This window comes from Bos indicus x Bos taurus, chromosome 2, assembly GCF_003369695.1.
Source record: "Bos indicus x Bos taurus breed Angus x Brahman F1 hybrid chromosome 2, Bos_hybrid_MaternalHap_v2.0, whole genome shotgun sequence".
Taxonomy (NCBI): Eukaryota; Metazoa; Chordata; class Mammalia; order Artiodactyla; family Bovidae; genus Bos; species Bos indicus x Bos taurus.
In genome coordinates this window covers 35,835,517-35,862,082 of record NC_040077.1, presented here as the reverse complement: position 1 = coordinate 35,862,082, position 26,566 = coordinate 35,835,517, and the positions used below count along the sequence as shown (strand labels likewise).

At 40.3% G+C, this 26,566-nt stretch overlaps 1 protein-coding gene across 7 annotated transcripts in view; it reads right to left on the bottom strand.

The window, feature by feature from the left end:
• The window catches only part of RBMS1 (RNA binding motif single stranded interacting protein 1), a 220,220-nt gene that overhangs the window by 79,457 nt on the left and 114,197 nt on the right, over positions 1-26,566 (bottom strand). For 5 of the 7 annotated variants that reach the window (XM_027559581.1, XM_027559573.1, XM_027559558.1 and 2 more), the window contains exon 2: positions 18,015-18,190. In XM_027559581.1, the coding sequence (XP_027415382.1) occupies positions 18,015-18,190 (176 nt within the window). The remainder of the gene's footprint in view (positions 1-18,014; positions 18,191-26,566) is intronic. The other 2 variants (XM_027559537.1, XM_027559550.1) reach the window with 1 other exon arrangement.

Genomic DNA, 26,566 nt, shown 5'->3' with positions numbered 1-26,566 from the left:
TTGACGACTTGGAGATACAAGCCCCTGCCTTATTAATATGTTTTGTGCAGGGATATTAAATACCCCAAAAAACAGAAACAAGCAAGGTTCAAGGTCCCTAGAAAGGCAAAGAGTAACCCTTTATCTCTCCCTTTCTTAGACCACAGAGCCGGAAGGAATCTGTCAAGGGTTTCAAATAGCTTTCCTCTCACATGCCATCATCCCTGAAGAGTCAGTAGGCTTGTGTTGTGTAGGGAAGGATTCTGAGGACCAGCCAGGCTCAGCAGGAAAGAGTGTTCCCGTCTTTGTATTAGAAATGCTGCCGGGGAAGAGGAAATGAGGCGGTGCGCGGCTGCTTGCTTGCTCTATTCCTCATCTCAGTTTAATCCGCTGATGTGGTCCAAGGAGGAACTGGAGTCTTAAAGTGCTGGGCTACTTATTTACCATTTCTCTTTACATTTATTTTAGCTTGCCTTACTATAGAAACTATTTGGCATGTCTCAGAAATACACACAGAAACAATAAAGAGATGTGCCAAAACAGGATGAAAGATAAAATATATACATTATGAGGAGGATAAAGTTTGTCCTTGTGGCCAGTTCTGAAGCCTTCATTTCACCATGGCCTTTCCCAGTGCTGGAGAATACAGATTCACTCCTCATCTAGTTGCTGAGTATGAATGTGTATGTGAGTGTGAGTGTGAGTGTGTGTGTGACAAATATGCACCTCAGGAGCAGCTCCTAAGCTTGGCTGTCAAGAAAACAAGGCCTCAAGAAGCACTGCCCATTTACTTTGCTACTGTACTTTGAATTACTGGCAATAATACATTTCAAAAGGGTATTTTTAATGAATACAGGTACAGGAAAAGTTATTAATTCTGTCAGGGCTATCTGGAAGAAATAAATATTTCTCTTTAAAAATAAAAAAACAGTGGTCAAATTAAAAGAGAAGAAAAGAAAACAAAGCCTCTGCAGTTAAGAGAGCTGGACTCATACCTCAGCCTTCTTCTGTGCCATAAAGAACCATTTTAGTCATTCAAAAATGTTAACTGGTATTTGCATGTAAAAATTAAACAAAAATAAGCAAATTACACAGTATGGTAGAGGGTGGTATTACAACAATTAGAAAGTACAAGGAAAGGGGGACTGAGATATACAATGCCAAGATGACACAGAGGCAGATTATAATTTTTAAAAAGGTGGCCGTGGCAGGCTTGTTGAGGTGACATCTGAGCAGTCTTGAAGGAGGTGAGGGAGTGAGTCAGGATGACCTGGGGAGGAGCAAGGCAGTTACGTGAGGAGGAAAAACCACTGCAGGACTGGAAGGCAGAAGCAGCCCTGGCAGGTTTTAGAGAAACACCAAGGAGTCCACCATGGCTGGAGTAAAGCGCTAGAGGAGAATAAGGGAAGACGAGGTCAGAAAAATAACGTGTGTGTGGAGGGGCAGGTAATATAGGGTCTTGGAGCCATCCTAAGACTTGTAAATGATGAGTCAAGGGAGAAAGTCACTAGGGGCCAGCCAGCCAGGACGGCTGAGTTCCCTGACTCTGGAGACAGGGCTGACCTGTACGTCTTGTGCAGTTGTGGGAGTGGCAGGGCACAGATTTGAGGAACATGCCCAGAGATATTTATCTTCATGGCTCACATCAGTCCATGATGTGAGACACATCCTGGCAGCTGTGTCCGTGTGATAGCAGCGCTCCTAAGGCCGTATTCTGAGAAGATTTAGAGAACAAGAGCAAGACAAGTGGAGAGTGAAGGACTGTCCCATCTGCTGTATTGAGATCACTTATGAAGCATCACCTCATCATTTCTCTTCAACAGGGTATTAAGATTCTTCTTCCTGGATGTTTCCTAGTAGTGGACCCACGGAGGAAACCGTGGTCTGGCAAGTACTGGAGGTCAGAAAACCACTATTCATGAATATAGACAGTCCTCATACTTGACAATGGTGCTATGTGCATTCAGCAGAAACTGTATTGTGAAAGATGATTTTTCATCTCTTTCAGGGCTAGCGATGTGTGGGCGGATCCTGTCTCGTGATAGGGGACAGCAGCTGAAGCCCCAGGTCAGCCACACAATCGCAAGGATGAACATCCAATACACTTACAACCATTCTGTTTTCCACTTTAAGTGCAATGTTGCGACCCCACTGACTGTAGCCCACCAGGCTTTTCTTGTCCTGGGATTTCCCAGGCAAGAATACTGGAATAGGGTGTCATTTCCTACTCCATTACATGAGATATTCAATACTTTATTATAAAATAGGCTTTGTGTTAAATGATTTTGCCCACCTGTAGGTTAACATTAAGTGTTCTGAGCACATTTAAGGTAAACTGGGCTCAGCTATGACGCTAGGGAGGTTAGGTGTGTCAAATGCATTTTTGACTTAGGTTATTTTCAACTCTGTTGTTGTTGTTCAGTCGCTCAGTCATGTCCGACTCTTTGTGACCCCATGGACTGCAGCATGCCAGGCTTCCCCGTACTTCACCATTTCCTGGAGCTTGCTCAATCTGATGTCCATTGAGTCGGTGATGCCATCCAATCATCTCATCCTCTGTCGTCCCCTTCTCTTCCTGCCTCCAATCTTTCCCAGCATCAGGGTCTTTTCCAATGAGTCAGCTCTTTGCATCTTGTGGCCAAAGTACTGGAGTTTCAGCATTGGTCCTTTCAATGAACATTCAGGATTGACTTCCTTTAGGATTGACTGATTCGATTTGCTTGTAGTCCAAGGGACTCTCAAGAGTCTTCTTCAACATGACAGTTGAAAAGCATCAATTCTTCGACATTCAGCCTTCTTTATGGTCCAACTCACACCTGTACAAGACTACTGCAAAAACCATAGCTTTGACTATACGGACCTTTGTTAGCAAAGTGATGTCTCTGCTTTTTAATATGCTGTCTAGGTTTGTCATAGTTTTTCTTCCAAGGAGCACGTGTCTTTTAATTTCATGGCTGCAGTCACCATCTGCAGTGGTTTTGGAGCCCATTATCAGGATATATCCCCACACTGCAAGTTGAGGAAGATCTGTTTTAAGACTGGGATATAAATGAACCAAAAAGAAAACCAGTCCTGAAAAACTCAGAACCTATACATCATTACTGTCTACACATGCCCAGTTAAGGCTGGTGCTATCAGAACAGACATCCAAAGAGAGAAGAAAGCAGGGGAGAGGGAGACAGGAAACTGACTGTGTTATGATGACCTACTTCTGAAAGAAGAATGTTCCTTCAAGCTCAAGAGCAGGAATTTATCAGGAACTTGTAGTAGATAGAGAATTGAAGCAGCTGTTGTAGCCCATAGGAGGTTTAGAAGTCAGAAATGAGTATTTTAAACTGTGATTTATGAAGCCACCAAAACACAGGTGAAATAAACGTCTACAGGTAAAACACATATCTAAGCAAGTTGCTGAATGTTTTCTGTCTTCAAACATTAAAAAGAGGGACAATTAATTCAAGACCAAAGGGAATTCCAAGTGAGAATGGGTATAAGAAAAGTAGTTTAAAAAAGCCTTCCTTTTCCTTAAAGATGTCAATCAGATGAGGAGTTGTTGGGAATCAGGATTTTGAGTATTTGATGATTGTAATGTTTACTGACATCCAGGGAACAGTTGTGCACCCACTTATGCCTTTATAGGGCCAGAAAGAAGTTTTCCTTTCCAATGGAAATGCCACTGAATATTCAAAAATACCGAGCTTCCCAGGTGGCTCAGTGGTAAAGATCTTCCTGCCATTGCAAGAAACATGAGTTTAATCCCTGGAGGAGGAAATGGCAACCCATTCCAATATTTTTGCCTGAAAAACCCCATGGACAGAGGAGCCTGGCAGGCTGCAGTCCATGGGGTTGCAAAGAGCTGGACACAACTGAGCGACTGAGCATGCATGCATGTATTCAAAAATACCAGCATTCCCCAGACAGCCACTTTTGATAAGAACGATGTGGTACAGACTGACAAAAGAAGACGACCCAGTAAAGTTCTATCTACTGTGAGGTTAAAAGGGGTAGTCAAATAGAGAGCATGAGAAACATTTATTTATATTTCTTTCCATAAAAGCTTGAGACTGCTGGCAGAAATGTAACCAACACCACAAGATAGAAATAGATACGTAGTTCAAGGTGAAGGGAAAATAAACCCAGGAGTAGAGTTATTACGCAGACATGCAAACCAGAAAATGAAGTCCCACAGAGCTGCCAAAAGCGGATGCAAATTTGGCCTAGAACTTCCTAGCAGTCAAAATAAGAAGGAAATATAACAATTATGAACCTAGTGTTCATTAGAGTAAAAGCAAGTCTAGGGCTCAGGAGAAGTTCTTTTTGTTCCAGCTCTGAAGCCAGAAGGAGCTTATTCCTGTGGGTCTTCCTGAGGCCACAAGTTAGGTGCAAAGCCAGATCGGGTGACCTCATGCCTGGTGGAATTGTGCCTTGCGGTGCCACAAGCACCCTGGTGCCTTGTGGAATTCTACAAGGGCAAAGGCTTCTGTGGTTACTATAGCATACTCTCTGCTGACTTTGTAGCATCCAGGGATAAAATCCACACTCCCTGGAACAGTGGTTATCAAGTTGGGTTCTAAAGACGTACTTTCAGAGTTCTACCAATTTTCTCTTGGAGTTCAATTCCCTAGTCTTCAAATACAAACAAAACAACAACCTTCCCCACCCCACCCCCAGAAAAACCCAAACAGGAAACGCAAGCAAATACATAGCACAGCACACTTTAACAGTGGTAACCATCCTCATATTAAGTCTCTTTAAGGGCAGATGCTGGGTCAACGTGCGTCCTGCCATCTCTTCTCGGACATTTGAACTTCTTAAAAATGAGTCACTGATTAGCAAAGTTATAATTCTGTGTTGGTATTCTGGAAATTCAAGCCTGCGCATGTCCATTCATATAAAATTATACAAACAACCTACACATACATCACCTTCAAACAAATGACAGGCCAGGAGCAGGTACAACAAGTTGGTGTACGCCCTCATCATGACCTAATAGCCAGCTGTACATTAATAAGCTGCCTACCACGCTCACTGAATCACAAGGTAGTATCACTAAGACTGGTCCTAACTGTTGTCCCTGTTCTGACTTTTAGACCTACCATGAGGCATACTGATAGTTGTATTAGGATTCAATGTCAAAACAAAAAACTTTTTGGTTCTTTCTAGCTTTTTGGATCAGATTAATTCAAGATGATACTAAGAAGATAATATGAGAGCTTAGAAGACAGGTATCTCTGTAACTACTTATGGATTTAAGTATTTTCCCTAATACTATACTACTGAACTGGAAAACAGAAATAATCTAGACATTAAGTCGTTAATATTGTTCTGCAACTGTCAGAAGTCTCCATCTCAAATTTTTGAGTTCATCAAAACTGCCTCATGTCGCTTCCTAATGAACATCATAAATGCTACAAATTTGCATTTATAAAATATGCACTAAAAAGACTAGTGTGAAATATTTGTATCGGTAGTTCTGTTTCATATTTCATTTGACTGAAGAACTTTTCTACTAAAAAATTTCAAAATGACCTCTGGCTAGGGTAGTCCTATGACAGACAGGGAGATACTGATCCCATCCCCCCTCCTCCCAAGACTGGGTGGGGCCCCTCACTTTAAGCACTGAGCAGTCTTTAAATCTAATGACCTACCAGTCTAATCTAATCTGATACCAATATAATCTAACACAAACACCATCCTCTTCTATGAGTGGTATGACAAGGTTGGGAAGCTCTCTGAAGAACAAAGGAATTACAAATCGTGCTGGCAATTTTTCATAAATCTGATTTCTCCCAACAGCTTTTGACAAGAGCTGCAGTGGAAAGAACAAAGTTAAGTTCTTTGGCAAGAAATCGAAGAGCAGATATTTCATACTCATGATAAGGGCAGAGATGAGGTTAGAGTTTCATTCACTCATGAAAAGTAAAGAGAGAAATCAAGATAGGTGGGTGACTGGGGAGACAATGGGATGTATTCCCAGGCCTGCCACTTCCTTATTTTGATTCCAGAATGGTTACTTAACCTTCTCTGAACCTCAGCATTCTCAATTGTAATAGGAAGGGACTAAATCAGTAGCTTTTAACAGGGACTGAACATCAGAACCTCCTGAGAGCTTTACAAAATACATCATGTTAGCAATGATATTCATACATGCCAGGAAATGCGAGCATTCTATGTGTATTAACCCATTTAGTTCCCATAAGAACTCTGTTACAGGTACCATTACCCTGATTTTACAGGGGAGGAAACTGGCACCGAGAGGTTGAGAAATCTGCCCAGTCAAGTGGCAGAGATGGGTGGAAGGACCCCAAGCCAGTGCTCTTTAGTACAATTCCATGTTACACTGCCTCTCTCCATGTGTATCTCCGAATCTTCTGACTCAGACTCTACTGAAGGGCCTGCACATGCAAATTTTAATTCTGATGAGTTTCCTTGTTCACAGTCACTTGAACTAGAAGAGATGTAAAGTTCCGTGATTCAGCTTAGAGATGAAAAAGGTGACATAAACTTTTTAATTAAATAAATATTCAAATTCTTTGGCCTCAAAAATCTCAAAATTAAATGGGTTTGGCTTTCAACAGCTACACTGTATGGTATCAAACAATAACAACAAAGATAATGAATAAAGAAATAATAGGGGAAATTTAGGAAACAAAATGTTATCTAGCCAGTTGACAGATTGCACCAGGTTACTTAAGTTGATTGAGTAATGAAGCAAAACTCAAGGCTATATACATGGGCAGTAACAATATTTTCATAATTTTTGGCTTAGATTTGGGGGTGAAGATGAAACATTTTGGAAAAACCCTTGGAAAGGATCAGTGCTTCTATCCAAATGGGCCAGGGTTCTCTTTGTTTCTAGGATCACAAATAACCACTTCTTTGTTCCATGTTTAAATAAACAATCCTTATGCTACCAGAAAAGAGGCATCTTTGGAAAAGATGGAACTCTGCATGTAAATGCTGATCCTTTAAATAATGTTGGTTTTTTTCATACAGGTTCCCTCACTGACAGCTGAGTAATAGAATCAGAAAGATGGTATGGCATAAAGAGAAAATGAGAAAGTCAAGTGATCCTGGTCCAAAAAGCCAGTTGAGCCTAGGACGTAGGTTTAAGCCAGGTCACTGAGGGTACAGATGGCGTCCCCTGGCACAGCCCTGAACTTGGTCAGGTTTGTTTGTGTTATGAATGTACTTCCTCTCTAATTCTAGATATCCCATTTAGGGAAACTTGTCCTCCTCTCCTCCCACTCAATCCCATGGCTCTCTTACAAAATCTCTTCTCAAAAGTCTCCAGTCTGAAGCCAAATGATCCTATCAAGGGAGTTGCATAGCTTGTTATTAAACAAAAAGCAACTTAAAAAAAAAAAATTAAGTTCCTAAGACTGAACTATAAAAATTTACAAAAATAATGACGTTAGAGGAATATATATATCAATGGTGGCTATATAGATGGAAAGTTTCTAATATACAGTATTCCAGCTGACAAACAGGTATAATTACTAGTCACTCTTCTGCACTAAAGTTTCTTCAGTCTGGAATTGACGTATTATTTCTTTCCACTTAATAGCCACACCAAAAGCACACAAACTCATAAAGCAAACAGGTACTCAATTTGAAATTTCCTGAACGTAGATGAGAATTTGCAGGCAAGAATAAAAGTAAGTTCTTCCCCTTGATCCTTATATCTGTTAATGGCACCAAACTCCCAGTTTCCTAGACTCAAAATCTGACCTTCATCTGGAATCATCTTCCTCCTTGGATTTAGCCTCTTTTACACGACGTCAAGGGACAATCCTGAAGGTATCACCTACCTTCTCAGTGAAGTACAGGCCTTCTTTTGGGATTGAAGCCCTCCCATGACATGGTCCTGATGAAGACCAGACAAGGCAGAAGCCAGGCTTCAAACCTGGGCTTAAGCTGCTCACCCAGACCGAAGACTTAATCAAATGCCAAGCTTTTTTTGATGCCTCTGTGCTAAGTCACTTCAATCATGTCCGACTCTTTGCAACCCCATGGACTGTAGCTTGACAGGCTCCTCTGTCCATGGGATTTTCCAGGCAAGAATACTGGAGTGGGCTGCCATACCCTCCTCCATGGGATCTTTCCCACCCGGGTTATCAAACCCACATCTCTTATGTCTCCTGCATTGACAGGTGGGTTCTTTACCACTAGCACCATCCAAGGACACGCAATCACGCCCTAGCTTGTAAGCTCTGAGTACTTTCTCTCTCTCACCTGATACACCACATTCTGGTCTATGGCTATGAGTGAAGTTTATTTTCTATGCAAGACAAGAACCTCCCTGAGGGTGGGAAATGTGTCTTATGCAGTGCGGGATCTGGCAAAATCAAAAAGCATGATGCTTAATAAATAATGGAATTCTCCACCCAATTCTACTTGTTTAATTTCTCCCCAGAAGAGGTTCGGTTTGTATTTTAATCCAGTTGATACTTGTAGTAAAGTTATAGTGCTATGTTTTGCCATTTTCTAAAGCACTGTTGTTTAGATTTGCTAGATGGGGATCCGTAAAAGAATGCTCTCTTCATATGCACTATGCCCCTCAGGCACCAAGCGAAAGACAAACTGCATACCTTCTCTGTGCTGTGTCATCTTGGGCAGTTGCACACTATACAGCTAACTGGGGGCAGAGTTCTGTATAACTGGCTGCATTAAAAGGGATTACTGTGTGAGATGTCAGGAAAGATGAGTTCCTTCTCTATCCTCTCACCTTTGCCTTGAGCTTTTGATTCTACTAACCAGTCAACTGGACTTAAGGGAAGCTGATTTTTCTAACAAAATCTTGTTACATCTATCATGACTGAATTTCTCTTTCTGGATCTTTAGGAAATGAGTCTCTCTATAGTCTGTGGTAAACAGAGGACTGTGGGCACTGATGAGGGGAGGATGAAGACGATGAACTGGCATTCAGAGGACATTTGGGGAAGTAGAAAGCACAGTGGTTCTGAGTATGGGCTCTGGGGTCAGACTGTCCAGGCCCACATCCCGGCTCCACCATCATCAGATGAATTATCCTTAGCAGTAAGAGAAGGAAATCTCTCTCAACTCCATCTTTATAATGAGGATGACAGTCAGATAGAGAAAGACAAATATCAGATGATCACTTATAAGTGGAATCTAAAAAAAAAAAATGATATAAAAGAATGTATTTACAAAACAGAAACAGACCCACAGACATAGAAAACAAGCTTATGGTTACCAAAGGGGAAAGTGAGGGCGAGGGATAAACTTGGGAATTTAGAATTGACAAGTACATCCTAACACATATAAAATGGATAAGCAAGGTCTTACTGCATTGTACAGGGAACTATTTCAGTATCTTGTAATAACCTATAATGGAAAAGAATCTGAAAAAATATGATACACATTTAAATTTAAAATAATTTAAATATTAAAGTTTTATAAATGAAGAATTAATTTTAATCCATTAAAATTAATTTGTTAAAAATTAGTTGATAAAATAGGGACAACAGTACCGCTCATAATGTTGCTCTTAGGATTAAATAATGGAACACCTGGGGTGCTTACTGGCACAAAGGACATATCTGAAAAGGTTAGCTGTTGCGATTATTGAGGTGTTCACATATTACACAGAAATTGTTCACATATATTTATTATAAAATGCCGATGAGGAAAGATGAGGGAGAGGTAATAAATTTCTTATATTCATGGTAACCCAATAAGGAAATTCTAAGTCAAACTAAGCATAACGGCCAAATAAAGACTTAATGCTTTTATTCTTGATGACACTACCTTCACCTTTATATAATAATTAAACACTGCCGAGCTGCTGCCAGAGAAGATGCCACAGAAATGCAAGGTTCATACAGAGCAACAGGGAATGCGCAAACATACAGTAAACTCCATCTGCTCTTACAGAGAAGGAGAGGATGCTCTGGTAAAAATTCATGTGGCACGGCCTTCATCTTCAGGGCTGGTTTGCCAATTAACCTCTACTAAGGCTAACATTGAAACTGACTTGCCATTGGCATGTGCAGTATCTGGGTAATACAAGGGAGAAGGCTCTTAATTATGCCCAGGAACAATAAAAAGAAATCCTTAAGAAAAAGGCCATCTGACAATAAGGAGGGTTGGCTAGATCTCTACATATCCATGCCAACCAGCAGATATCACACAGAGGATAAATTAGAAAACAGACATAATTGAGATTTTTCTGCCAAAGTATCAAATGCACGTATATGTCAGGTATAGGACAATACCTAATGCTTGAGGTTTCAACTGCTTGTGGTGACACTGAAGGTCACTGACCTGTCGTAATTTTCAATTTTGCTGTGCTATGTATTTGAATCCTGGGCACTCCTAGACAGAGGGAAGCAAGTCATGTTGCCAGTGAAGAAGCATAGCCCATGACCCAGGGTCCATATTTCAAGAGGGTTTTGCTCTAATTGTGGAGCAGCAACTCTCAAGAAGGGATTCAATATTGTGTTCACTTTTGAAAACTGCCCATTCCCTTTAAAAAAGCCAACTGACATTTCTAATGATAAAAGGGAAGAAAAGAGAGCTGTAGGAAAGAGATGGTTCTCTAATGGAAAGCAGGTATTTGTGGGGGATTTTTTTTTTTGATGCTGAAATTATGTCTGTGAAATTCTGGGATTTCCAAAAGTCTTCAGATTATATCTTAGCGTATCAAAGATCTATTGTACATAAAGTATTTCTTAAAGTGCCAGAATTCTTTCATACCAAGAAGGAAAATGAAGCAATTAACATGAACAAGAAAAAAATTCTATATGCTTATCCAAGAGATGAATAGGAGATTTAGTTAAATACACACTGTTCCTCCTAAACTCTGAAATTGGCTGTGACTTCCATTTTTAGAAGAAAAGATCACAAGATGATATATATCTTGCTCAGTGTCTAAGGCATCGTGTTTTTCTCTTTGACTACACATACCCTTACTAGAATATGATCCATGAAGAAAGAGTTAAATTACAATTAGTGACTCAATATTTTGATGCAATAGATTGGCATGCCTTTTTAAAAGGGTGACATAAAGTCTGAAAAACACATCTTAGATCACATTTTTCAGAAAATGCTCAATTTTCTTGGTTTAAGTCCTCACTGAGTTATTATGTGTCATCCTCTTATGCTAGGAATAATAAAAGAAACCAAGTCCCAGAAAGTATTGCTGTTAGTATTTTGTTTTGAGAATCTTCTAGATCGATGAAGAATCATTGAAAGGATAAAAATCACCTGCGTAAAGAGCAAAAACAATTGGAACTTAAAAGAAACCCTATTATTTATTATATAAATAAAACCTGTATATGGGCAAGGAGCTACACAATAGCAACAGACAGAAAAAATGGCCTGTATTTTCTATGATTAACTGTGGCAAACATTATCTTAACTTGACTTTTGGGGAGAATTTTTTTTAAGTATGCCAGTCAATAACACTTTTTTTTAAGGCACACACTTAATGAGAGAAGAACTACTTTTTTTTTTTAATTACTCTATGTTCCTGTTAACTTTTCTTTTTCCGGCTGTCTTTCAAAGGAAAAGAAATAAAAAATTGCTAGACATAGTTTCAGTATCTTTGTAAAATACAATTTAAAAAAAAACCTAAAAATTCAAATGGCTTTGGACTACAATACAACTTCAATATTGAAATAAATTTCAATTATCCAAGATGCAGTCAATGCCAAAGAAAAAAATGACCTATGGGTCTTTTACTGTTGAGGCCTGTGAGTTAAATACACTATCACCACCACCAATACCACCACCACTGCCACGAAGTAGCTGACACTACTTCAACTTCCTAGAAACATCACTTGAAGGGTAAACTATGCTTCAAAGAGAGAGAGCAGCTTCTCACTTAACCCTGCTTCCAAAGCTCTGGGTTTGTAAGACTCACAAGGCTGACTTGAGAATGATACTGAATGTAGGCAATACAATCTTTTGGTCCATATCTTTGATGTCTGTACAGTTATCTGAATACTCCAGCATAAATCCATGTGAGGTGTGTGTGTTTCTTCTCTAAAGTAACTGTACTAATAGCTCAGGGTATGTTCAGGCTTCTTGGACTGAGTCATTTGGGGATGCCTGCATGGCCTTGGATCACCTGGCTTTAAATTTTCTCATCGATTTGAAAGTGAGTGAGAATCAGATCACTTTTGAGTGATTTTTCCTACTTCATCAGAGGATGTTTGTTTTGTTTCAATTTAAGGTCTTCCCATTTCACAGAGTAAATTTCAAAGGACTTCATATATACCTGGGGTTTCCTAATAGTGGGTCTGGTAGACCTATTGTTACTTTCAGAGTTTGACTTCATATTAGGGTTAAAAGTGGATCATTTAAGCATAAAAAACTAAACTTACCTTACTAGAAAACCTTCACTTCCAAACTTACCCTAAAAATAGCCTAATGATTTTGAAATAAAAGGGATGATCATTTTATTCTTGGATAGAGAAAAAAGAACATTTAGCTGATAGACTGTTTAAGAAATTTTAGTTACAGAAATAGATGGAAATGTATAAAGAATTGTTCCTTATTATTTCAAGTTCTCCATTTACCTAATAGTTGCCCTGACTTTTTCAGTCAGAACTTAAAATATTCTTTTAACATCAGTGTTCAACAAAAAAAAATTAGTGGTTTCAGGAGAGTAGTTTAGTGGGGGCTGTTTGTAGGTTGCATGAATGAATAAAAGTGTGGCCACATCTGGGAACACAGGGAGAGGCTGGAGTTTAGGGTGTGAGAGAGAATCAATGAGTGTTTATGCCCTTCATGTCTTCTCTCTCAGTTAAGTGCAACTCACATTTTCATTTTATTCAGAGCTAAAACCTTACAGTCATTTTAAATCCTGCTTCAGTCCCTGGGTTTCTATCTCTAGGGTGCCCCTCCCCTCCATCTTTCATTACAGCCCCAGATAAGGGTCGTGTTAACTTGACTTATGAGAGCCCCCTTCTCCAAGCCAACCTGTTGACTTTTGGCATAATTACCATTTTGAGAGAGAGAGAAAAAGGAAATACAGAATTGTGTTTCTCTTTCACTCCAAGAGCCAGTTTCTCCTCTGTAACTAAAGAATAAACTCCAAAAGTTTTAGCTTATTATTCAGTGCTAACAATATGCTACCAACCTGCTTCTCTTTGCTCTACACCCACTCTCCCCACTCCGGACACCAGAAGCCCTGGTAACAAACAACTGCCACATGACAGTTATGCACCAAGAAGTGCTCTTTGTGCTTTCTTCAACATCCAAGCATGCTCACATCTCCTGGGTCCTCTCAGAGGCCTGGAGGACACTATTATTTCCATCCTGCATGAAATCTTCCTTCTTTCTGGTTTAGCATCATCTCCTCCCTGGAAGCAACCCCAATTCCCTGGCACTGGGGTTAATGAAACCATCTTCTGACTCCTCCCAGAACACTGCACTGATTATAACATTTACTTTATTCTGTCTCAAATTAGGGCTGGCTGTTTATGTCTGCCTCTGTTGATGTGTCCTGCTTTTTCCGCTTTGCCTTTTTAAGAGTTGTATTGTATTCAAAAGAATAAGGAAAATTTGCAGAGAAGAGAAAACAAAGGGCTAGGAAATGAAAATATACTGGGTATTACAACCAGGGAATCACACTTCAAAAATATTTCCTTTTAATTAGTACTAGACTATAATGTTATAAGCTAAATTTAATTTCCCATTTATATAAAAATCATGCTTTATTTCACTGTGAAATGAATTAGATATCTGTTGAATGAAAGGGGGGAAAAAAACACAACTGGTTGACCAAGGACTGGTTTGGGAATGAGAGCAAGGTTATAGAAGGTAGGAAGAGTAGAAACATCTCATTTTGTTTTAATACCAGTACACTGTTTTTCCTTTGGCTCAGCTGGGAAAGAATCTGCCTGCAGTACAGGAGACCTCGGTTCAATCCCTGGGTCAGGAAAATTCCCTGGAGAAGGAAATGGCAACCCACTCCAGTAGCCTGGGAAATCCCATAGACAAAGAAGCCTGGTGGGCTATAGCCCGTGGGGTCACAAGAGTCAGACACGACTCAGCAACTAAACCACTACCTCCATGAAGCTGTTGATACACTGAGTTATGCAGACCCTTCCATGTGATGTCAATACCACAGTAATGTCTAGCCTCAGCCAACAGAGACCCACATATCTGCCCCCACTGCAAACCAGGAAGAACTATGTACCAAACCTTGTACCAAATATTGTTTCTAAATCTTCAGAAAAAAATAGTTTGGACACAATAAAGGACTTCACATCATTATGACAAGGAATAAATCACCGATGAGTGGCAGAGAATGAAACTAGTGTTTAGTGTTTACTTTCCCCTCCCCCGGCTCCCCCAAAAAGCTCCAGGGAGAGAAGGCTGGTGGTTTTTGTCAATGCAGCCTATGGGCATTTTCTCAAATGCCCTGGCTTTCTCAGCCTTCAGGATCAGAATCTGGTATTTTCTTCTTACTTTAAGATGTAGAACTATATGTAATTAAAATGTATTCCAGCAGTTGGGATTGTGAGGAGCAAAGGCTCTGTCATGGGGAGACAAATATTTGTTCAATTACAAATGAGTTTTGATGGTCCTAGAATGTGGACCAGTTCCTTTGCTTATATTACTCGATCTAGTTCTAATCACCACCTCATATTATATAAGCATCATTTGACCCATTATACAGGCTACTGACAGAATGAGGTACTTGCTTAGTTAGCACTGTAGTAGGGACTCTGGGGTACCAAAAATTTGCCACCTCGACTACCATGATTTTATACTGTAGGTAAGAAAGTCATGAAGATGATATGCTGTCAGCTAGGGCTGCTGAGCTGCCTTCATCAAATGCTCTTAGAAAATGGACCTACTCTTACTCTGAGTCACCTGACCACCATCGCCACTGTCACATCCCTGCCTGGTCCTTGAGGCCAGTCTCCTTCAAGGAACCTAAACTGGTGGCCCTCCAGCATGAGCCCCCTTCCTCTTAGCCATGCAGACCTTCTCTTTACGTTGTCCTGAGTCCCTCTGTAACTTGGAAAGAGGCTGCTTTTCCACTGTCATCTTTGTGTTGACATCTACTTTTTCACCATCATTTTTTCTAACATTATAGCATCTGTATATTCTACTCCAAACACAGCATTTTAAAAATACTTTTGGTTTCTCTCTCTAGTTTTCACAACCCTCATGTCATTCTTGCCTTTAGGTTCCATGCATTGTTTGTACATTATTGAGTCCCTATTACAAATGTTCTTAGGCATCTTTTTCATTTATCTGTTAGATAATCCTCTAAAACGTACAAGTCCTCTAGAGATTCAAATTATTTGTTTCTATTGTTGCCCCTCCTACAATTCAGCTCATCAGGTCAATTTGTAAATTACAGTGCTAAATTTTTATTTCTTATTTTTTCTTTTTTAGAGCTATGAGATAATGTAGCTATGAGATAGGTAGCTAAAAGAGCTATGAGATATCTTATAGCTCATATCTTGTATCTCAAAATGAGCTATGAGATAGGTAGCTAAAAGATAGCTATCTATCTTTTCTGAGAAGCTCCTGAAACTTTTCTAAAAACTCTCTAATTACATCCACTGGGTTTTTTAAGCTCTAGGATGAGTCACTTTCCCATAAGAGTTCTTGTCACTTCCATGTCGCCAACTAGCTATTCTTTATTGGAAACAATCAACTCCAGAACAGGAATGCCCTTTTTTGCTCTCTCTCTACATTCTGAGACACAAAATTGTCAACAAGACAAATCTGGTACTTATTAGATGCTCTGTGTTAAATGGAATGAAGCTCTCAACAGATATTGACATAAGACTTCTCTATTACTGTGTGTCTTGCCTCTGTATAATACATAAAGAAAACTATCACTGGAGCTAACTATCAAACTTGGGGTTTTGCAAATGATAGGAGAAAGTAAGTGGCAAACTGTTATTGCTGCTATCAATAACAGCAAAGAGACTGATGTGTACACATGCTGAGAAAATCCACATTCGTCAAAGAGGATGAATTATCTAGGACAGATGATCAAATGCTCTTCTGCTGCATCTGGGACATGATTTAACTCAGTTAAAAAAACAAACAAAAAAAACAACCAAAAAACTTCCAGTTTAATTTTTTGAATACAGATTTACTGTACATAAAACATGGTATTACTCTATTATGGCTGTTCAATTCTATCTTCTTTGTGTTAAAACTCACCTTACGTGCTTCCAAACTAGCTGAAGGAAAAATTTGTCTTCTGAAATCTTTCCCCCTTCTCTTAGACCTCAAACATGTGAGGCTTATCTTCATTCTACTGTTCCCTATGAAGTTGTATTTTTAGCTCCTTAGACCTTATGGTGCTCTGCTGCTGCTAAGTTGCTTCAGTCGTGTCCGACTCTGTGCGATCGCATAGACGGCAGCCCACGAGGCTCCCCCGTCCCTGGGATTCTCCAGGCAAGAACACTGGAGTGGGCTGCCATCTCCTTCTCCAATGCATGAAAGTGAAAAGTGAAAGTGAAGTCGCTCAGTCGTGTCCGACTCTGCGATCCCATGGACTGCAGCCCACTAGGTTCCTCCATCCATGGGATTTTCCAGGCAAAAGTACTGGAGTGGGGTGCCATCGCCTTCTCCTTATGGTGCTCTATCTACCTGTAATTATGCTGCAAAATCATAGGAAGATGCTGGTAAAGGCCAGCAGCAGACAAGATAGCAAAAGGCCTATTTGTGGTCTTGAACAGCTGCAAAAGGGCAGGGTGCGCCTGGCAGAGTTCCTTCTGACTCTGGTCAGCAGGACAAACCCCAAGAGCTGGACTTGCTTTCAAAGTCATCCTGAGCACAGGACATTATTTCACTGCCCTGGAAGCAAAGGCTGCAGTCCAAGTCCAAAGGAGCTGATGAGAACAGTAACATGGGAAAGGCCCAGGGAGGGTGCTGAGGGCGACGGCCGTCAAAAGGCTCTCTGGATCCTGACAGGTCATCTCTCACCGTCCCACACCTTGTCTAGAAACACCACAGAGCAAAACCACCACTCTTGATGGAAAGCCAGATGTTACTTTTAGTTCCGGTTTGGAAACGCTGCCCAAGTAAGTTTTAAGATTTTTTTTTTTTTTCTTAAAGCAAGAAGTAATAAATTTATATTTTACCCAGGGTAACGGAAATCAGATGCTGTTAATCAAATGTTTAGAAATGGAAATACTTTTCAGGGAACAGGAAACATTCTTTAGTGGATATCCTTTTCCACAGTTACATAAAATTCCATTTGTGAAGGACCACGATCGTCTTTGGGTAAATAAAAGATGCTGCTGCATGTGTAGGATTTTCTAGCTTAAAGTGATTAGCGGATTTTAGTCTTTACACAGTGATCCTTCCAATGTACAGGGCTTCTGGCTCCTTGGTTTAAATTAGGGCTTTCTTACTTAGTGAGTTAATGCAACTGCAGCCAAGTAGCGTACTTCTATTCCTTTCCTCGACAGCATTAGCATAGAATGCACGTTTCCTTTGGAACAAAGTGATACACACGTGTACATCTCTTCCCAGGACACAACAAGGGTGGCAGCAAGAAGAGGAATAGGAACCTGAGGAATAAGAACGTTCAGAGCCGAGGGTGAGCAACTCGAACCACAAAACTACAGGTGTGAGTGAAGGCAGATCGCCGCTGCCCCACTGGAAGGAAGTTTATACACATTTAGAGTTAGGTTAGATGGGAACTACCTTTCTGACAAACAGTAACAACGGAAGTTTCTCTTAAGGATGAGACCTATTGGCCCCCAGACGAGCTTCCACAAAAACAAAAGCACTCCTCAAAAGGAACCAGCCGTGTTTTTACATAATTCATATTCTCCTTCTCATGTGCCAACAAAGGCAAATTCTACTGAGAAAATGCTCCAATTTATTTTGTTATATAGGCACCCTGTTGATGTTAATGCTGACTGAGAAAGTGTCCAAGGACTCAAAACTTAGAAACCCTGTCAACTGTGACCATAATGAGGAGTCACAGATTTGTACTAAACCTCTCTTAAAACACAATTTATATCACTCAGTAATATGATCAAGGAGGTATTGAGGAGCTAAAAACAAGAACCTCTACTTACGGCTGACACAGCTTCACCAGGTCCTGGTCTGTGGTGTTGGGAGGCAGTCCCCGGATATAGAGGTTCGTTTTGCTCAGCTGATCCCATCCTGAGTTGCTACTGCTACTGCTGTTGTTATTACTGCTGGTGGTGCTGGGGCTGGGAGGGGCCATAGGATGGGCTGGGACCAGAGACTGCTGGAAAACAAAGACCACAGCGTTAGAATGCTCCATGGAACCTGTATTCAGCACCATTCAGAGGTTGCATGATCTGCAAACCAAGATAAATATACAGATTATCTTCAGCTACTTTACTACATACATTTTAATTTACATCTTAAAAAAGATCTGTTCATTCTGCAAAAGTATTCTCTCCTTCAATATGAAATTAATAACAGGACAACTCAGTAAACTATTCTCTACATGCCCTTGAAATAAGACTAAAATTTTGTAAGATTTTCTTTACATATTTTAAGGAATACATTCAAGACTCAAAGTGAACTTGCATAAAGTTATGCAATAATATTTTAATATACAGTCATTCAGAAAACACTGGACTTTTGAAAAGGTTTTCAAATGCTGAAAAACACTTGATTGAAAGTTGCTGACAATTTTATTGAGATGATTCCTAGCGATTAAAAAAGAAAAAAAGATTACTCTTCAAGTGTCAGAAAGTTAAAGAGTTCAGTCAAGATGCTCAAAGAACGAAGACTTCACCTCGTTCTAAGACAGGCCCATGGCTTCTTTGAGACATCTGGATAAGATTCACAGGTCAGCTGCCTTTCACTCTGGCTAACCTTGTGAAATTTAACCCCTGTGAGAATGGTGCAGAAGCTGGAAACATTCCCAGGCCTGGCAGCAACCAACGTAACTTCTGTAAAGCCTGCAAGCCAGGGCTCAGTGTGGTTTTAGCCACCTAGGAAGACTGTCTGAAAATGTACTCACACCAGATAATTGTTAACCAATTGAAAGAAACCACAGTTCTCCGTCCCTGTGCCACACACATGACCTCTGAGGAAGTGAAATGGTTCAGCGTGAGATGCAAGTGAGCACACCCTAAAGTGTTCTCACAGCAAATGTTCTGCAATTTTGCACCAGGACAGGAATTTTTTTCACTTCACAACTTCTAAATAATAAATAAGACTAACCAACACGGTCCTAATAAAGGACATCACTGATACTGAACAACAGTTTGAAGATGTAAAATTAGTCACTAGACATGGATCAAAAATGTCAAACCTTAGGACTTTTACTACCACAAACAAGAAAATAAAGCATATCTAAGACACAATTCAATTCCACTTTATAGAGTTCAAAAAGCAGACCTCTGGCAATACATACAACCCCTCTCACCCTGTTGGCCATCTCAACACCCCAGGATAGAATGTCCAGCTTTGCACCACGTTTCTACCTTGGCCATCCTAACTCCACAGTATCCTGGGGCATGGGGATCCTCGTGGATCTAGACATGAAACGTATACTATGCAGATTTTTCTTCTCACTCCCCAGGGTCCTTGCTAAAATCACAGCCCAGATACCACTTTATCTCAAAGGATTGTTTTTCAAAGAGGAGTGTTGCCAGAGGGTTAACAATAGTCAATGTATTAATGAACGCTGAACTTGAACCAGGAACATCAGCGATGCTTAACCCCAATGAAACCTGCCTGAGATCATATCCTATCAAATCTATTTGATTTATGCCCTTAATAAGCAGGTGAACTCAAACCCTTTCCCGTCATCCCTTGTGTTTCTCTAAGAGGTAAAACCTGCTTTCCAGGTATAAACTAAGCCTTGTCTCTTGCACTGTCACTGATGGTACTGCAGACCCCCATCCGGGCCACAAAGAGGTCTGTGTTCCTTCCCCAAGGTCATTCAATATAACTGCTGGCTGATACCTGCAATCAGCCAGGTGCCTCTTCTTTCTTTCAGTGAAGAGCAGAGGGGCTGGGACGTAACCCAAACATCTGCCTCCCTGTCCCTAGCTTTCGACTTACACAAAGAACTGACAGCCGTAGATGATTAGGCAAGACTGAAATTTTTCTTAAATCACTTCTGATTAACATCCAAGAACCTGGTCCTTGCCACAAACACACTGTTTTTCCCAGTAAGACTTGGTGTGTTCAGTGCAGCAGTCGGGGAAGGCAATGTGCTCACCTGGGTAAGCTTTGCAGGGGTCTGACAGAAGCTGTGGATTTCGGGTCAATGCCCACCTCTCAGGGGGATGCCATGCAAAGCCAGTGAACCGCTGGTGTTTGAAAGACTGCATTCCAAGTTGGCGTTAGCTCTTACCTCTGCTATTCTCTGGGGTGGAAAGTGGAGTGCCAGGCATGGACTTTCTGTCGTTAAAAGAAACACCTGGGGGCATGATTTATCAGGAGATTTTTTTGGACATGAAGGAGTAGGCTTTTATTCACGTATTTGGCAGAAGTAGAACTGTGATTTACATAGCTGATCTAATATATCTTTGACAGGCCTCCCTATTTATGACAGTAATATTTTCCTAGTCTGGGAAGTAGGTGGGGAGCAAATACCCTCTGTCCCTCCCCACTTACTCTTCAACTTACTCTCTGGGGGTAAGAAATCTCCTAATATTCCTATCTCAGGTGGGAGAAGGGGGTTCCTGAATGCATCTCAAGGAGGATGACTGGTCTCTGGTGAATCCTGGCGACCAAGTTTAAATTTAAATGTATCCTAATAGCAACTGTCACAAATGGCTGATGACTAAAGAGAAGAAGCATTAAGTTAGTCCAGGTTGTCAATTTTCTAAAACTTTAGACCAAAGACTGAGTTTTTCGAACTCATCGAAATTAAAAAGTTAAATCCTAATAAAGACTGGACACGTATTCAAAGAAGAAAATTCAAACACAATAAAGGAGTTTATTCCAAAATATTCAGAATTGGTTAACCATAACTAGAAGAGCAGGGTAAAAATTACTATCATATATTGCATGTTTCATATGCGCCAGACACTGTGCCACGTGCTGTGTATGCATTATCTCACTTAACCCAGATGAGACAGATGCATTCTTGTTTTTGCATTTTGAAGATCAGAAAATTGAGTCTCAGGAGACATTAAGTAATGTGTCATGGTTACACTTTTAGTAGGTGGCAGGACTGGAATTTGAACTCAGGACTGCTGGACAAAAAAGTCAAAGCCCTTAATCTGTGCCCTAAATGGCATCCGAAACACTGTCCATATCCTAAATGTGCTATTTGTATTACTTCATTTTTCTGTGCTCATCCTTCCTGCAAGTTAAATGACTAAATTCCAGTTTCTCTGAAATATGATACTTAATACCATCGGTGGCTGCACTTTTAAAAAAATGTCAAAGGTGCCTTTAAGTTAATTTAATGATCACAGAACTCAGCTTGTGTGTGTGTGTGTGTGTTTTTAAGGAAATCTTTTAAAAGGTCAGTTTTAAAAATTCTATCTTATAGATCTTTTCACTAAAAGAATTCTGCAAACAACTTTGGAAAATTACAGCATGTTACAGATGAACATCAGAGTCATCATTTTAGGAAGGCTCCACTCAACAAAAGAATGAAACCCTCACTCCCAGACTGAAATACAAACCCTGACAAGTCTTTACCTTAGTTAGGACCCTGCTGATCAACTCAAAGCAATTACATTTTACAGTCACATGCCTCAACAGCATGAACAGCAAACTTAGGGAGAGAAAAAAAGCTTGTAAGTAGATGATACTTGACCAAACTTCGTTTTCATTACTGGCTGTCCTTTTACATTTTGCCTCTCAAGATCCCTAAGCTGCCCCCAAATTTGAAAAGACACCCCCCTTCCCCGCCACCAACCTTTCACCCACTGGATGAAGCGTGTAGACAATTTTCACAAATTCAACCTATTTACTTAAGGAACTGGATGGCTGAATGACCACCACTAAGTGATGGCTCATCCTACAAGAGCTAAGAAGTCTATTCCAATCTTCTCTGGCCTAATCTCACTGCTTTAGTTCAGGCAAACAATATACCTAGCAAATTGTCATCCAAGGGGAAAAACAAGCTAATTCAGTTTTCACAATAACATTTATTAGTAACTGGGCTAAATTCTCATTCAGAGTTGATGGTGAATAATTGGGTTGCTGTTAGCAGAGCTTCTCTGCATTCTCTGTAGGAGTGGATGTGGCATCAGCAGGAGGAGTGCTTGTCAGCACTCAGGGAGGACTTCCTGTGTGGACCACAATCAGGGAGGACTTCCTGTGTGGACCACAATCAGGGAGGACTTCCTGTGTGGACAGCTCTGTTGCCTCCATCAAAGCAGGAAGGCCTACTCACCTCCTACACTAAAAGACGCCTGGCACACAGAAACTATATGTACGGTAAATCTATTTCACTCTCATCACATCACCCCTATTCCAATGCACACTAAGAAGCCTCTTCTGTATAAATGCATCAAAAAGCATTTTTTAAAGGGATTAGCTGTGTGTGAACTAAAAATATATTAGTAATCATGTACATTGTTGCAGATTTCTATTCAGCAAAGACAATTAAAGACTGGTCACTATAAATTCTATTGTCTTATTTCCTTCCTATTTCTAATAGGCTAAAGAATAGTGCTCTGACCAATTTTACAGTTGAAGTGGTTCTTCCCCCACCCCCACCTCCCCATTTAGTAACTTCCCTAAGAATATATTTTGAAGGGAAAGGAAATCTAGTACCTGGCTTTTAATTACCCTCAAGTCTTCTTTAAGGCTGTCATCCTTATAGTTTAAGATTATGGTCCATAATCCCTGTCTCCACCCTGCCACCCCTATACACACACACACACACACACACACACACACAGAGGGACAGATAGACACCCACTATCAAACAGCAGGGAGGTCTACCACCTCAACTATTTCTTTATCCAATAATCACCACAGTCATTCCTGAGAGCAGACTGGAGTCTGGAGTCATAGACATTATCATTTCTCCAGGAAACAGTATATCAAGCCTGGCATGAGCGGAGTACTATACAAAGGCACTGTCTACCAGACTAGTTCCATACACTGGTTCTTCTCTCTAAACTTCCAATATGTAAAGGGAATTTAATAATTTAAGGGAACTATGGAACGGGACGGGGTGGGGTATGGGGAGCATGTGAATGGGCCCATTTTCACCACCGTCAGGGCATTTTTGTTGGTTTGTTTTCTTTTAGACATCTGAGTGGCTCCAAAAGGGCTAGGAATAATGGCTGAGAAAGAAAGTTTCTGGCACAGGCAGCTGGGAAAGTACACAGCTGAGAAGTGGGAGGTGAGTTACTGAGAGATGAGAAGCTGGTCAGGAAGCAGATGTTCTTCCGGGTGGGCCCGGAGGCGAAAGGACGGCACCAGCAGTAACCAAGAACAATGGTGCCCCTTCACACATGCAAGGTCTTACTCACCATCCATCACGTGGGAAGGAGGACAAATGGGCAGTTATCAGTTAATCCCACTGGATGCCAGGATATCAAAGCTTAAGATCACAAAGCTAATTAGCTAATGAACTGGCTCTTATACTGTCACTGTCCCTTGTTTGGAAATAAACTTTGTAGCCTCCAACTATGAAACTGAGCAATAGATTATTCAGTATTTTTTGCTGGATTATGTCTGTTGAAGCAAAGAGGTTCACGTTATTATGTGAGCTAAAAGTAAAAATTTCTAAGACTTCATAATTAATATTCTCTAAGATACCTATCAAATCGGATCCTTAAGTGTAAAGTTGCAATCTCTACCCATAAATCTCTTGAGTCCTAAATATCTTTACCTAAGCATCATTCTCTTAAGCTTTGGGTAAAAGAAAAATAAATTTAAGATGTGCACTGAAATTTTAAAATGTACCGTTCTGATGATTGCTGTGGACAATGGAGGAAGTGAATGCACGTGTGGCAGCCAGGGCAGGTGGGAAATCTCTGAATCTCCCTCTCAGTTTTGTTGTAAACCTAAAACTACTTTTAAAAAAAGTCTTTAAAAAGCACAAAAATCAACATTAAGATATCAAACTGAAGGTATTAAATATAAGTTATTCACCAAAAAACTGTGAGGGGCCTACAGCAATGGGCTCAAAACTTCCTTACCAGAAAGCACATTCATTAGGAGGGAAAAGCTTTTAGCAGTGGGCTCCTGGCCTTATCTGCCCTTAACTGCATCACGTTTAATGGTGTGGCATGGTATGGTTTCTAAAAATAGTTATAGTTCAACCAAGGCAAGATCAGGGGTGAAAGGGCCTGGGGCAGAAAGGTTGAAGAAGGCTTCACCAAAGGGGTAGATGGCTAAGTGAGCTGAATATTAATGGCAAGTCATTAAAAACAGAGGAAGCGCAGTGCTGAAAGGCATGGGTGTGCGGGGAGAGAAGTGCCAACAAAGGTACAGAAAGGATGCAGCATTCTTCATGAAAGCCAGGGAGAAGACCAACCTTGGTTGGCTCAAGGGTATGCCAGAACAGGGTGATGTCTGCGGAGGAGAAGGGACAGTGGGATGACACTAGAAAGGCAGCAAGATTACCTAGAAATCAATACAGAATATGGATATAGTGCCACACATGACTGTTCAGGCTCACAGGGAGAATAGAAAATTCAAATGGTAAATGAAGTGCATAGCTTGTGGAAAACATAAAACAAAGCAAAGTCTTCCCCCTCTTCCCTACAAAAAGGTATACAGGCACGAAAAATGACTGAATGGGAGAATATCTGGATTCCAATCTTGTCTTGGCCAGTAACGGGAATGTCATCTCTGGACCTCACAGTTCCTCACCTGGGAAATGAGCAGATTGGACTGGGTGATTTCTAAGCTCCCCTCCACTTCCAGATTTTAAGAGGCTAGCTAATGCTTCTTGCTGTATCCAGCTAAGGTATATCATGACCAAACTCAGCCTGGTTCCTGGTACTCTTACTGACCTGTGCCACTAGCTGAAAAATGGAGTAAGAGGTTGAATCAGCAGACCTGAGAAGCTACAGGCACAGCTAAAAGACAGACAGGAGTCACACTGTGGTCTCAACTCCCTACATCACTCAGGCCAAGCACAGAGTCCTATCAGTCACAGATGTTTATGAGGAAAGACTATAAACATGGACGCTATACTGAAATTAAAACTAAAGTTTAAAGAAACAAATTCTAAAAGTTTTTTAAATATAATATTCAGAGTTCTTGGAGCCAGGGTGGTCTTACGGTAAAAATATTATAGCTGAAGTTGCCTTAATAATGTTGACCTACCGAGACTTTATGTTGGTTAACAGCCTCATATCTCTTTGTTTCAATAGGTAACCAGCAAAAAGCTGCATTTCACATTCTATTTAATCTCACATAAAACAAGGACCATGTGATAGCTCCAAAATCACCCTAAAAGAACGTTCCTAACAACCAGCTATGTTCCACACGGTAAACAAAAAATCCTGCCAAACTGCAGGTACAAAACGGATTACTCTTCTGGATTCTGAAAGCAGGTGCATGGAGTATTTTTATTCTCATTCTGGGTCTCAAATGAAGAATTTTCAAATCCACACCCGTTATATTCCTCGACACAGTCCTGTGAAGGGACAAGAACAGACTCTTCCTTTTTACTCAAAATAAACTGAAAAAAAGGAAACTTCCTAAGGGAAGTGCAGGGTTACCTTTATCATGACAGCTCAGAACATCTCTGCAAAGCCTGAATTTCCTGCTTCACCCCAATGAAGTGAGCATGCCGGCATGGACAACTTCCTTCCATCTGTTTTTAAAAGTCTATGTACAGTACAGTTTGTATCTTCTAGCATTTCTTGTAAGTAAAGAATTATTGCTGAGATTGCAAAGTCCTCAGGGTGGAAACTACCTATTTAAAAATATACTTTCTTCACACTATACAATACTTACTGAAAGTACTGTAAAGTGATTAACTAAACGTAAAGTTAAAAAAGTGATTATGAAACAGTTTACCCCCCCAAAAAAACCCCAAATGAATTTATTCAAGGTATTCTTTTTTTTCAATATGCAAAGGGACATGTGAATAAGCTGGGAGCATTATGGGTTTCACAAATTAGCCCCTGGAGAAAAAAGCATTCTCTCTACTTTCAGGAAACCGAATAAATATCTGAAATCTTCCCATAATAATCATTAAAAAAAAAAAAAAAAGAAATCTTATCTGACAGTGTTGTGATTTGTATACAGTCAAAGTAAAACATCAACAGGAAAAAAAATTGAGTTAATACAACTCAAAAAAATTAACAGTCACATTTCTTTTTCATGGCACAATTCAGCAGTTTACATCTGACGCAATACAGATAATCAGTGTTAAGGACAGCTCTTTATTCTGCATCTCTGTGTATGTATCTTGACCTGTCTGTGAGCAAACAGAGGACTGTCTCTGAGATACACTGTCTTCAGACACAAAGCTCAGTGGCTTCCCCCTACCCCTCTTTTGCCTGAGATCCACCTAAAAATTAATTAACTTTTGGCCTGAGATTGAAACTCTGTATACACATACAGACACATTTAAAACTGAAGCAAAAATTTTGTGAAATAGTTATTGTCCTTTACCACAGACAATGTGCCATTATACTATCTTTTCTTGTCTATTTCCTTGAATAAGAAATGCTGGCGGCAACCTACTAAATTGAGTTCAGAC